At 39.4% G+C, this 14,334-nt stretch overlaps 1 protein-coding gene across 3 annotated transcripts in view; it reads left to right on the top strand.

Annotated features, from left to right (window-relative positions):
• Nucleotides 1-14,334, top strand: part of Kiz (kizuna centrosomal protein) — a 103,444-nt gene that overhangs the window by 32,718 nt on the left and 56,392 nt on the right. For all 3 annotated transcript variants that reach the window (XM_028754985.1, XM_028754997.1, XM_028754990.1), the window contains one exon: nt 597-900. In XM_028754985.1, the coding sequence (XP_028610818.1) occupies nt 597-900 (304 nt within the window). The remainder of the gene's footprint in view (nt 1-596; nt 901-14,334) is intronic.

Genomic DNA, 14,334 nt, shown 5'->3' with positions numbered 1-14,334 from the left:
GACAGTACATGTGTGTGCGTGCAGGGAAACCAGAGGACAAGCCTGGGTGTCAACTTTAGAAAGAAAGGGTACCTAATTCCTTTGAGTCTGGGATTCTTATTGACCTGGAGTTCACCAGTTAGTCTAGTCTGAATGGCCAGTGAACCACAGAATCTTCCTGTCTCTGCCTCAGCAGCGCTGGGATCCTAAGCATACCATGGAGCCTGCCTCTTTATGTGCATATGCAGGGCATTGAGCTCAAGGCTTCATGCTTCTGAGGCAAGTGCTTTGTTGACTGAGCTATCTCCCAGTCCTGTGCTTCTGCATGTTTTTTGCTTTGGGATTTTTTTGTTTTGTTTTATTTTTTGTTTCTGTTTTTTTTTTTTTTCTTCTTGAAACAGAGTCTCATTGTGTAGCCCTGGGAGGCCTTGAACTCTCTAAGTAGACCAAGTTGACCTTGAACTCAAGAGCTCTTCCTGCCTCTGTTGAGACCAAAGGTGTGCATTACCACACCACACAGGTTTCTATATGTTTTTTAAAGGGATGAAATTCTGTTCTATTTTCCTTGGACTCTGAGAACTTTGTGACCAGCAATGCCCACACTTCTCTTCTTGCAGATGGTCTTGACCATGGGGACCCAAAATCACAGAAGGCCTTCCCAGAAGTTCAGGAAGAGCAGGAGGAGGAAAGCTCATGCAGCAGCAGTGACCTCACAGTTTCTATAAGTGAAGATGATCTGATTTTAGAGAGTCTGGAGGCACTGTCAAATCCAGGAGCCAAGATGGCGGGTAAAGATGGACTGCAGGCCTCACAATCAGTCCACACTGAACCGAGACAAGATTTGTTCTTCCCTGAATGTGTTTTGCAGACCCAAAGCTTTCCTGATTCAAAAAGGGAACTCTCCCCAGATTCACCAAGACAGTAAGGCATTCCTTTTATCATAGTCATTGTTTTCGTGTCTTTTAGAGCCCCTTCTGCATGGAGAATATTATTGAACACCCAGCAAAGCTCACTTGGGTTGCCTAATCTTATAAGTAGGCTTTCAGGTAAACTCTTACTTGCTTTCTATCCTTCTTTCTTCCTTTCCTTTTTATAAATGTTAATGTAGCTTTTAAAAGTTTGAGTGCCATTGAACTGTGATGATTGACAGTTTATAATTGTACCCAGGCAATCCCGGTAAATGTACAAGTCACTTGACCTAACCCTTACTTACCCTTATTTTTTTTTTCCAATCCCTTACCATTAAATATTGACATTTTACCCCCAACAAAAGAAAAAAGTAACCCAACTTACTAGGAAATTCAACTTTGGGAACTCAAAACTTTATATCTAAATATACACTTATCTTTGTGTTGCTTCTCAGGATATCTTTTATTTCCCCATGCCATTAAATGAGGTAGTACTTGACCAAAGATATGGCTCAGTGGTTAAGAGCACTGACTACTCTTCCAGAGAAGACCCAGGTTCAATTCCCAGCATCCACATGGCAGCTCACAACTGTATGTAACTCCAGTATCTGACACCCTCACACATACATCAAACAAAATACCGATGCACATAAAATAAAAACAAATTATTAAAAAATTGAGGTAATACTTATCCTTGTTTCTCTAAGTCAGACTTCCCTTTCTAGGTGTAAATATGAGAATCACTGGTGTTCAATTAGAGCTTCAGTGTGGTACATTTTGAGCATTTAACAAATGTCCAACTCATAAAAGGCAAAGTATGTGTTTTTACAATTAATTGGAAATTTTGGACCGAATAGAAGGAGTTTTTCTATATTCTCTTGAGTAGAAAACTTACTAGATATTGAAGACAAATTCTGTAATTGAAACAAACCAATCAATCAGATTTCTTTTAGGAGAAGAAAGAGCCTGAATAAATAGCTTAAGATAGGCTTGTACTCTGCCTTCCCTTTTATAAGTGAATAAACTAAGACCAGGAATGCAGCAGTGTCACATAGACCTGGGGGGCAGAACACACACACACACACACACACACACACACACACACACACACACACAGAGAGAGAGAGAGAGAGAGAGAGAGAACACTTACCTCCCTAACTTCTACCCCCAGCTTTCAGTTGTACCAACCTGTTGATGGATGGAAAATCCTAGCAGTGTGGGGCAGTAAATGTCAAAGTGAATGTTCTTCTAAGAGCAGGAGCAGAGTACAAGCCCTGTGCACAGAATTGGCTGGTTGCTCTCCTTGAGAAATTGAATCCTTAGAGAGAGAAGCCTGGAGGACTTTTCTGTTATTATGCTTCTCACATCAAAGGACTTGTAAGTGTTACATCATACAGAAGTACATCAGAAACTTTTTAACTAGAGAGAGAATGTGTCTGTTTTGTTTGCAGGCTCTTTCTTTTGGTAACATGCTGAGCAGGATTGTACCTCAGTAGGCTAACTTAGGACTGTTAAGGTAACGTTTTTTCACAATGTGTGAAGTTGTTCCTCTGTTTTCAGTTGTAAATTCTAAATGTTAAATGTTGGCAGGATTTTGGTATTGCTATTTCTATGCCCCATCACTAGATTTTCTATTTTGTAAATATTTGTCCTTCTTCACCTGCCTAAGGCAATCCAGGCCTGTATCAGATTGTCTCACTACTGGTTGGTTGCAGTAAAGAGCTGATGGTCAGTAGCTGGACAGGAAGGAGGTGAGTGGAACTTCCCAGACAGAGAGAGTCACACAGGGGATGAAGACATAGTTAGAGATTCAAGAGCAGACACTGAGAGGAACAGACACCAACTGCAGCAGAACAGAGAAAGATAGACCTAGCCACAAGACAGGTTGTAGACTAGAATAGTTTAAGTTAAACACTAGCTGGAGATTGTCTCAGCTAAAGACCTAAGCTTTACATAATATTAATAGCCTCTGTGCCATTATTTATACCAGTGGTGTCTGGCAAAAAGCCCCACTATATAGGACTTGATGATTTTCTGAGGTAAAAGAGTTGGAAGATGGTGAAATCAAGAATATTCTTTGTCCCAATCTCCTGCCTGAATGACTTTTTTCTATAATCCCAAATCTAAGTACCTGAGTTTTTCAATATAGTTTTCAAATAGTCGTTGGAAAATATGGGCATTTGGTGAATTTTTCAATATTAGTGCTGAAAACCTCACCTCCTCAAAATGAAGAGGTCAGTCAACAGTGGTTAACTATCTGTGCTGTTAAATTTGAGCCTATTGATTTTTGGTGGTGAAAACACTTTCTAGAAATTAGGTTGAAGTTTTTTTTACTTTTATTTATTTAATATGCATGTGACAGTGGCTTGCACATGCTATGGAACAAATATAGAAGTCAAAGGACAACTTGTAGGAATCAGTCCTTTCCTTCCACATGTGGGTCCTAGGGGTGAACCCAGGTCATCCATCAGGTTTGGCTGCAAGCACCCAATGAGTCTGGTGCACTGATTTTTATGCTTGTAATTAAAAAAAATAGTTTTATTAAGATATAGTTCACAAGCTATTCAACTCTCCTGAGTATACAGTTCAATGGGTTTGAGTATTTTATACCATTAATTTTAAGTCCTGTAAATATATATAACATGAAATTTGCCATTGTAAAATATACAATTCAATAACACTAATTACATTCATGGTGCAGAGGTTAAATTGGTACTCTAAATAATTCTTGTAAGTACAGTTATTCTTGCCCCTTTTATGTCTACCTAATTCTAGTTAGCATATGGTATTGAGGTTCATCCATGTTATGTCATGTATCAAAATCTCATTTCTTTTTATGGTTGAATAATATTTCTATATAAGGTCATACCACAAATCATTTATGTATTTAACTCTTAATGATACTTGGGTTGGTAATCAAGTGCTTTAAGAGTCTGGAGAGATGGCTCAGTAGTTAAGACCATATAATGCTCTTGCAGAGAACCTGAGTCCATTGTCTAGCCTGTTTTCTCACCACCTCCTGTAACTCCAGCTCCAGGATATCTAGTACCCTCTTCTGGCCTCTATAGGCACAAACCTACACAAGCACACATATACATATAAGTAGAAAAATAAAATAAAATCTTGCTGGGTATGGTAGTGCACACTTTTAAATCCAGCACTTTTGAGACAAAGACAGATAAATTTCTTTGAATTAGAGGCTGTCCTGGTTGATGTAGTGAGTTCCAGGACAGTAGGAGCTACGTAGTGAAACCCTGTCTCACAGATAAATAATAAACAAATAAATAAAATCTCTCTTTTTTTAAGCCAAGTGTTTGGGTAAGTTTTCAGACCTAGTCCCATAGATGCTTTCAGATATTGAAAACTGGTTCATACAGTTTCTTCAGTATAAGTCTAATGAACTTACTCTTCTTCCAAGAAAACATGCCAAGAGCTAGACAGATAGCTCAGCATTTAAAGGTGTTTGCTCTACAAGCCTGACTATCAAAGTTCAATCCTTGAAACCCACCTAAAGTTGGAAGGAAAGAATCACCTCCAAAAAGTTTTCCCCTGATGTGTACATGCACTCTGTGTCTTGCCACCTTTCACACCATACATGCATGCATGTGTGCATAAGCACACACATGAATAGTAAATAAATTTTAAAAAACAAAATATATACTAAAATGAAACAGTGAAGTAATTGTTACTAAAAAGGGTGATTTTGAATCTCCTCATTTTAAAGAATAAATAAATTGAAGTACAAGTTGGAATATAGCCCCATGGTTTGAAGAACTACTTTTGTTATTTTTCATGTTTCAGACCCATGGTCACTTGGGGCCTATAGGAGTGACTTGGCCTCATGTTTCTCATTATTTGGAAGGTCAGTATGGCCTGTCACTAATGGTGGCATGGCCCCAAGACAGCACGAAGGAAAGCCTTATTTCCCCAGTGCTTGCTTTGTCTTTGTTCTGTGCTTTTGGCTAGAATTTGGCCTCCTCATGTTAGGCAAGTGCTCTGCTACAGAGCTGCACTCAGCCCTGCACAGATGCTGTACAGGTGTCTTCTTGCATCATGTTTGCTGACATTGCATTGGATAAAGAGTCACATGATCCAGTCTATCTCTTAGGCTTTCAAAGTTGAGTTGCAAAGGCATGTGCACATGGGATGGGAAGTGTATGGTTTTCTTTTTCAGTCTGTTCTAGTACTTCAGAGCAAATTCAGATGAAGAAAAGTTCAACAAGGATCCAGAGAGTCAGGAAAACTTTTGTAGGAGGCTCAGTGAAGCTTCTTGAAGTCTGAATAGGCTTTAAATTAGGAGGGAAAGGGTAGGTATACAGACATAAAGGACACCAAAGGCATGGGCTTAGTCCCACCCCTTATCCCTTGTGAGAACTCACTGCTGAGGGATTCTAGAAGCTAAGGGTTCCAGCATCTACTAGGGCAAGGGGAGATGGACCTTGAATAATTCAATTTCTGTGTCATGTGCAATGGTTGAAGATTATTTTAAGAGGACAATGTGAGGAGTGGCCTACTTTACAAGGGTTAGACAGCATTGACTTCCTCAGGATTAGTTCTCTACATGGTAGGCAGAATTCTAAGATGGCTCCAAGTTTCCTGTCTCATGCTGCACATCCCCTGCATAATCCCGTAGCCTCAAATGTCAGAGAGTTTGATAGATTTCATTCTGACCATTCTATATTATATGAAAGATAACAGGTTCTGCAGATTTCCTGAAAGTCCTGAATCAATAGACTTTGGGCTAATCATGATTATTCAGGTGGGCCTGCCCTAATCAGAAGAGACTTTAAAAGAGATTAGATTTTGAGGAGGTGAGATAGACAAAGAGAAGCAAAATGCCATCTAGTAGCATGGGATAGTTTTTATGCCTTCCAGGCACACAACATTTCAGTTCTCCAGAGGTAAGAAAAGGAATGCGTGGATTTGGACCTTGGGTGAGATTGCAGCCCCAGCAGACACCTTAGTGTCAGGCTGGTGAGACTTGAGCAAAGGGCCTTAGTTACCCATATCAAGATCCTGATGCATAGAAACTGTGAGCTAATAAATTTGTCTTAGGTGCCAGAGTTGTGGTGATTTGCTACACAGCAGTAGAAGGTAAATATAAGAATTGGAAGTGAGATTTGCATCTCTTCAAGGATTGTGTGATCAGAAGCATCTGTCTATAATGACAGAAGCTGAGTCATATGTTTAGGCTTCAGAGTGAACCCTGTGAGAGCACATGGTGACAATGGATGTAGTCAAGGGGAGCCCGCCCGGTAGCCAAGGTAACTCGGGCTTTCCCTCACCTCTTGTCCCCATGGTCAGATCTGAGTGAGTAGAGCATGGCAGGTAGAGACCAGAAAAGTAGTTGTGCACATCTACATCAAGAGCAGGTTTTCTCCTATTGTGCTGCTTCTCTGCTTTGTCTCTAGGAGGTGTGGTGTGTATTGAACTTCTTTGTCTTTTGTTCTCCTTGCAAACACATATATCCACTTCACAGGAGTATACAGAATGGGTTAGAATACTTTCATTGTCTAGAATGCCTGTACTCCACCTACACAGCTCTCTTCTCCTCCTCGAGCCTCAACTGTTGGCAAGTACTATCCATTCTTAAATACTGAATTTCTAAACATTTTTTGAGATTATAATATAATTACACTATTCCCTTCTTCCTTCCTTTCCTGCACCTCCCATGTACCCCTCCCCTTGCTTTCCTTCAAATTCATAGCTTGTGTGTGTGTGTGTGTGTGTGTGTGTGTGTGTGGTGTATTCCTAAACTCATAAATATAGCCTATTTAGTCTGTATAATGTTAATTCTCTGTATGTTTCCTGGGATGACCATTTGGTGTTGAATAACCAATTGATCGGGTCTTCCCTGGGGAAGACTGTTTCTCTCATTCTCAGTATTCCTTAGTTGCCTGTAGTTCTTGGTCTAGGGATGAGGCTTTGTGGGCTCTTCCCTGACTACTTTCTCATATATATTATTGTTCCTGTTCAGGTCATATTTCAACAGCCATGTTGATGAGACATTGTGTGTATAGCTTCAGACATTCCTAAGAGACACCATCTCATAGCAAACTCCCCGTTCTCCCAGCCCTTAGAGTCTTCCTGCCCCACTTCTGCAGTTACTACTGTGTTGTAGATATAGCCATCACACTGGCTATATCTGTACATTCTGATCAGTGTGGTTTTCAAGCACTGTTCTTACTGTCTCTATGGCTTTGGCTATTCAGTGTACCAGAGGCAAAAGAATGTGGCACACAGCCTTTCAGACTGGATTTTTGAGCAGCATTCATCTTAGGTTTCTTCTTGTCATTCTGTGGCTTGCTGGCTTATTTTCTTTCAAACAATGAATTATATTCTAGTATATGGATATGTCACAATTTATCCACTTACTTATTACTGGACACTGTAATGGCATATAGGTTTTGTCAGTTATAAAGAAAACTACTGTAAAAGTCCATGTACAGTTTTTTTTTAGACATACGTACTTTCAACTTAATTGGGTAATCAAGAGAGCAACCACTGGGCTGTTGAGCCCAGCTAGGTCTCAGTTTAGCTTTAAAAGAAACTTCCAAATTACTGAACCAGTTTACATTCTCACCATCAGTTTACATTCTCACCATCAGTGAACAAGAATTCTAATTGCTCTAGTTTGTATCAGCATTGCATTTGGTTTTCTTGTATTTCGCTTTGTTGGTTCTGTTTTTAATTTTAGATATTAAGTAGATGTGTAGTATCATTAATTTGTACTTTATTAATGTGAAATGATATTGGGATTCTTTTCATATACTTATTTTGTACCTATGTATCTTTAATGAATCTATATAGATCTCTTGACCATTTAAAATTTTTATAATTTAAAAAACATATGTATGGTGTTCTGCCTACACGTATGTTTCCGTATTACATGTATCCACACAGAGGCTAGAAGAGTGCATTGGACTCCCTGTAACTAGACTTACTGATGATTTTGAGCCACCATGTGACCACTGAGAATTAAACCTAAGTCCCCTTGAAGAGCAGCAACTGCCCTTAACTGCTGAGCCATCTCTCCAGCCCTCTCTTTTCCATTTTTAATTCTGACTGTTTATTTTTCTTATTGTTGAATTTTAATTTAAAATTTTCTATTTTGAGTAGTAGCTTTACATTTGAAGTTCTAGTTCTTTATGAAAGGGGAATATGTCTTCTCTTGGGCTTTGGTGTTTATTTGTTTTGTTTGTTTGTTATTTTTATTTTCCAGGAAGAGATTCCAGAGACTTGGTAAAATTCATTTTCTTACTGTTTGCTAGCATTCACTAGTGAAACAATTTGGAAGGTTAAACATTGATTCAGTTTATTCACTGGCTGTAGGCCAATTTAAATGATATATTTCTTCTTGTATGTGATAGATTCTGCCCTTTAACTCATCTGTCCATTTCCTCTAATTATCATATTGGAAGATATATACTTGTTCATATTCTCTTCTTTTAATCTCCTTTTGATGTTTGTAACATCAGTAATGAATGACAGAATAGACCTGTCATTTATGAGTTTTGTAACTTCTGATATTTGTTCCCTGTCCTCTGTTAGCCTAATATAAATAAATATTTGTCTTCCAACTTCCCCCCTCCCACATACCAATTCTTTTGTTGAAACTCTTAGCTACCAATATATGGAATAAGGCCTGTGAGAAGGTCCCAAAGATCACCTGAGGTCATAAAGGTGGGACTTTAATCTCAGGGCTGGTGCCTTTAAAGAACACTAGAGCTCTTCTCTGCACATAAGATACATAGAAGGTGGCCACCTGCAGGCCTTCTCAGGAACTGAATTGGTCACCCTGATCTTGGACTTCCCACCCCTAAAACTATGAAAAATACAATTGAGTTCTACCCACCAAGTCTGCAGTATCTCTCATATTTGGCTTAAAATCATACTTCTTAATCATAATAATTATTTTATTATTTTAAATTTGTCAAGGCATGGTGATGTTCTTGGGATGTTCTCCATATGCTCTGTGTGAGTTTGAGAATAGATCATGGTGGTATTGGATGAAGTGGTCCACACATTTCACTGATTTATGTTTTATGTCACTGATGCTGCTGTTTAGTTTCCCTACTTCATGACTGACTGCACACTGGGTCAGTCAGCTACTGGATAGAAGTAGATTCAAGTCTTAAACTGTAATTGTGGTTTTATCTCTTTAAGATTCTTCCTGTTTTAGTCTATGCATTCTGATTTCATTAAGCATGTACACATTCCTATGTGTAGAATTTTTGGCATTTATCTTGGCATTCTGTGACTTTTCCAGTTTCTGGTTTGAGGTGTACTAGTTATTTTGACTTCTTAGCCATTGTTACTTAGGTATTTTCTCTGTTTCTCTACTAGTTTGCTCTCCTCCTGGTATCTCCACAGTGGGCATGCATATCCTTTGTGGTAGTTTCACAGTTCTTGTACATCCAGTTACCTTTTTTTTTCTTCTTTCTCTTTACATGTCAATTCTGGTTGATTTTGACGTTATCTTCAAGTTCACTGAATCTCATGCTTTTCCTCCCTGTCTTCTCCATTTTGCCCATGTTGACTCCAAATTCTGGTGCTCAAGGAAGAAAGAAGCAATAACCTTTGTCTTGAATCTCACTTGGCCACTGATTGCTTTCTTTCTTTCTAATTATTTTTGTAATGCTAGGAATCAAACCTAGACCACATGCATTCTAGGCAAACTGCCACTGAGCTACATCTTTAGCCACTTGGATTTTTTTCTTTTTAAAAAGCATGTTAAAATTTTTATTCTCCTCCACTACCGTGTGTGTGTGTGTGTGTGTGTGTGTGTGTGTGTGTGTGTGTGTGTGCAGGTGTGTCCCAGTGTCACTGCACACTTGTGAAGCTCAGAGGACAACTTTTGGATGTCAGTTTTCCTCCCCATTGTGAAATCCAAGGATTGAGCTTAGGCAATCAGCTTTGTATAGTGGGCACCTTTACCTGCGAAACCAGCCTGTTGCACCTCTCCTCCAATTTTTTTTTTTAATTGTCTTCTTTCTACTAGTAAACTCAGCACAGACTTTTTTTAAGGCAGGGTTGGGGCTTCTCATAAAGATTTTGACGTAAAGATTTAAGCATGAGCAGGTACACAGAGATGCTCAGGGATGGTATAAAAGGAATGCACTACTCAACTGCATCACAGACCTCCTCTGAATTTGCCTCTTACCTAAGTTTTTGTTTTGAAATTATGTAGATGAGGTGGACATGGCGTAAGTACTTGGGAGGCTGAAGCAGGCAGACTGAGCCAGCCTAGAATAATAATGTGATGGAGGGTTGCCTAGGCTCCACAGTGAGACCATGTCCCCATAAGTAACAGTAACAAAACCAAAGAAGTGGTGAGGAGGAGGAGAGGAGGATAGATCATTTAAAATTATTCTGTGTCTATATATTAAAACTAAATTATTCTCTCTTCTAGTTATACTGTCATAATTAAAAATTTAGTTTCTTTAAGTTTTCACTTTAATCTAACCAAAATTTCCTGACATTTGCTAAGCCCAACACTCTGTACTGTGAGCTATGGGGTTTTCTGACTCTTTAAGCTGGCTTCAGATTCTTCAGTGTTCCTTTGAATCTAGGTGGGCCTATATCTTCTTTAGACAAGTAAGGCATGATGGAATAGCTGCTACATGGCTTGTAACAGCCATGTTTAACAGGCAGCTAAGTTATAATGGGCCGTGCACCTTTCTACCATGTTTTCCAGAACACTCAGTTTTTGAGCCATGATCCATCCTATTAGAAATCTGACTTGTGAGGTTGCTGTGCTAAAGGAATGATGTGTAGATGCACTGTATTCCCAGCTGAGCCTTCCCATTTCAGCTGTTCCCACCAAGGTGCCAGATACAAAGGAGAAGCCTTCTGGGACTTGGTTAACAGGTCATTCTACAATATCATCAAATGATCTCTCATGATAATGTAATACAAAAGCTCATTCAGCCAAGCTCTGACTGGTTCCTAACTTAGAAAATTGTGAGATACAATAAGTTGTAGTTTTAACCTACTGAGTTTTGGGTGTAGCTGGTTAGGAACCTGTAAGTACCTGAAAAGGCAGTATGTTAATTGAACAATAAGCATTAGCCTCTGATGTATACCAGGATTGTTTTTAACCCTGTGGTAGTATTGATCATGCTTGTATAGAAGTGGGAAGGTAAAAATATATATGGATGAACATTCTGCATAAAAAGTATTATGAAAAAGAATAATGATGCTGAGTAGCTAGGAAAGACATGGGTACCTTTAATAGAAGATAGGAAGAAAAAGTCCTTCTGTTAAGGTGGAATTTGAGTAGAGACCTGAAGTATGTAGGAAGGCCATATTATTTGTGTTCCTATATTCTCTGTCCACTTAATTGCTCTGTTCTTTATCATTTTATTTTTGACCTGTTGTATTTTTTCCTTTATTTATAGTCTCTCTTTCTGCATATATCTGAGAAAGGGAAGGAAGAACATACCAAGTAAAGGGAACCACACAGTCAGAGACTGTGAAGTAGAGTATATTTGGTGTTTCTAAGAAGAGTAGAGACCAGTATAGCTGGCCCAGAAAAGGTGAGGGTAGAAGAAGCCAAGCAGAAGACAGCACCATCATGAAGGGTTTTATTGGACATGTGCAGAATTTTAGATTGTACTTTAGTGAAAATGAAGAACCACTGTTGCAGAACTCAAATAACTATTCAAGTCGTCTGGCAATGGCTATGCAATCCTCACTACCTGCCCCAATGTTCTGGGTCCCCGAACAAAAGACATACAGGGGGTGGGGGGAGACAGAAAGAGACAGAGAGAGAGACAGAGAAAGAAAGACAGAGTGGGGGGGAGACAGAGAGAGACAGAGAGAGAGCCTTAAACAGCTCAATGGCTGGGCCACTTCCAAACCTCAACATGGCTAACACTTTCCTCTCCAATGTTCCTGAGTTATTACTTACTAAAACCTAAATCCCATCTTAACTGCCCAGACCCAGACCTGCAGCCCTCTCTGGCTGGGTTCTCTAGCACCTACATAGTTGCTGTGTTCTCTGTCTGGCATTTCTCAGGTGTGTCCTCTGCTCCTTTCCCAGCATGGAGGCTCTATCTTCCTGCTTCTTCCTCAGTCCTTGGCCAGGAATCCTAAAGACCTGCCTCTGTCTCCCTGCCCCAGCCATTGGCTGCCAGCAACTTTATTTACCGGTCAAAACCAACTGAGGGCAGGGTCCCTCAGTGTCTTACATGCGGATTCTCTTTGGGGGACCAAATTAACATAATACATGTAGCATTAGACCAAATCCACAATCAACTACTGTGTTAGAAAGTAACTGAAGAAAGGGTACAAGCAAGGAGCCCTGTGGTCTGTGAAGAGACACTGATCTCGTGGACTAGGATGGCAGCAGTAGAATGGTCACTGTCTCTGCCTCCCCAGCACTGCAAGTGCATGCATCACACCTGGCTTTTTATTACCTGGGTGCTGCGGATTGGACCTGAAGCTTGTCAGACAATTTACTCCTTGAGCCATTGTCCCCAGCTTTCTCGCTCCAATGCTTGATTTTTGTATGTTGGTTAATCCTTGCATAAATTCCACTGAATACTGGTATATGATCTTTTTGATATGTTGACACTGGGCTTGACAGTTGGGAGGGGGTTGTGTTTTGTTTTAGTTTTGGTTTTGGTGTTTTGAGATAAGGTTTCTCAGTATAGTCTGGGCTAGTTTGGAACACATTAGAAGACCAGGCCTTGAAGTCATAAAATTCACTTGCCTTTCCCTCTGCTTCCTGAGTGCTGGAATTAAAGGCATGCAACACCACACCCAACTATTGACAGTTTTGCCTTAGGAATATCAGTTTGTACTTTTCTTTTTTGATGTATCTTTGTCTGGCTTTGGCATCAGGGTAATGCTGGCTTAATAAAATGAATTTCAAACTTTTCATTTTATAAGAGTTAGAGAAGGATTGACATTAAAATATTTTACAGAAACTACCAGTGAGGCATCAGGTCCTGAGCTCATGCTTTAGTGGGAAGCTGTGAGTACTGATACAGTCTCCTTACTGGATAATCTAGCCAGACTTTATGTCTTTCACGATTTGTTCTTGGTAGGTTTTCACACTTCCTCCTCTATTACTAATTTTTCTTGAGACTTTTTTCAATGTGGTATCATTGTTTAACTTAAAACATTTTAATAAAGTTAACATCTAAAGTATTAATAATAGTCTTCCAGTACTTCTGTTCATGATTGTAGAGAGGATCTCACTGTATATCACAGACTAGAGTTGAACGTCCACATACATCTTCCTTCCTTAGCCTCCTGAGTACTGGATTTACAGGCATACATCACCACACCTGATTTTCAATTCTTTTATCTTTAGTTGGTGAATAATAGTAAATATTTTAATGGATATATTATGATATTTGAATATATGTAATGTTATGATAATATCAAGGTAATTGACATATATTAAACATCCCTTTTTCTTAATTTACCTAGTGATTTGTCAGTTTGTATGTATGTATGTATGTATGTATGTATGTATGTATGTATGTATGTGTGTGTGCCTCTGAGTATGTAAATGCACTGTGTCTGTAGGTGCCTATGGGGGAGGTGCAGAAAAGATTGTCAGATTCCTTGAAACTGGAGGTATGGCTGATATGATTGCTAGGAACTGAACTAGGTCCTCTACAGATCAGCAAATGTTAACTGCTGAGCTATCTTGGTAGAACAATTCTCTAGCCTCTCAGAGAGTTTTTTTTTTTTTTTTTTTAATAAAAAAGACATTGCTGTGGTTTTATTAAAGTACTCCATGCCAGCATGCTAGAAGGGAATGGAGAGAAAAGGAAGGGGGAAGGCTTAAGGTGAACAAAGACCAGTGATTAATGAGCGAACAAAGCTGATTTCTATCTCTGTCTACCTGGGAACTAACTATCAGGCCAGATACATAACAGGAGCACTGTGTCAGAATGTCCTAAAGAACAGGCACATTTGTTCTGCCAGAGGTATAGTGTCCCTTGGCTCTTTATTCACTTTTGCCCACAGAAACGCAGGTACTTTCATACTTCATTTCTCTGTCTAGTCGTTTTCTGTTGGTCTTACCCTGAGGCCACGAGTAAAATGGCAATAGGAATTTTATTGTGAATGGAATCCATGATCTCTTGTGTGATGGTATGTGGAGGTGAGGCCTTTGAGAAGTAATTGGGATTAGATGAGGTCACAAGAGGAGGGTCCTCACCATAGAATTAAGTGCTCTCAAGAGATGAGGACATAGGAAAGCTCTTCCCTCAATTCTGGAAGACCATAGGAAGAAGGTATCCATTTGCAAATAAATCTAGGAGTGGTTCCTCTACAGGCCTCCCCCTTGATTTTAGGCTTCCCAGCCTCTGGAAGTGAGAGGTGTAGATTTGGGTCACTGAAACTTCATGTCTACAACACTTTATTGTAGTTCTCTGAGAAGTCTAATTTACTAGATCAGCCAAGGAGTTCATGTAGACTCTTCAAC

The sequence above is a fragment of the Grammomys surdaster genome, unplaced genomic scaffold, assembly GCF_004785775.1.
Source record: "Grammomys surdaster isolate TR1022 unplaced genomic scaffold, NIH_TR_1.0 129, whole genome shotgun sequence".
NCBI lineage: Eukaryota > Metazoa > Chordata > Mammalia > Rodentia > Muridae > Grammomys > Grammomys surdaster.
The sequence above is the reverse complement of the archived record's forward strand: the minus strand, read 5'-3'. Positions and strand labels throughout refer to the sequence as shown.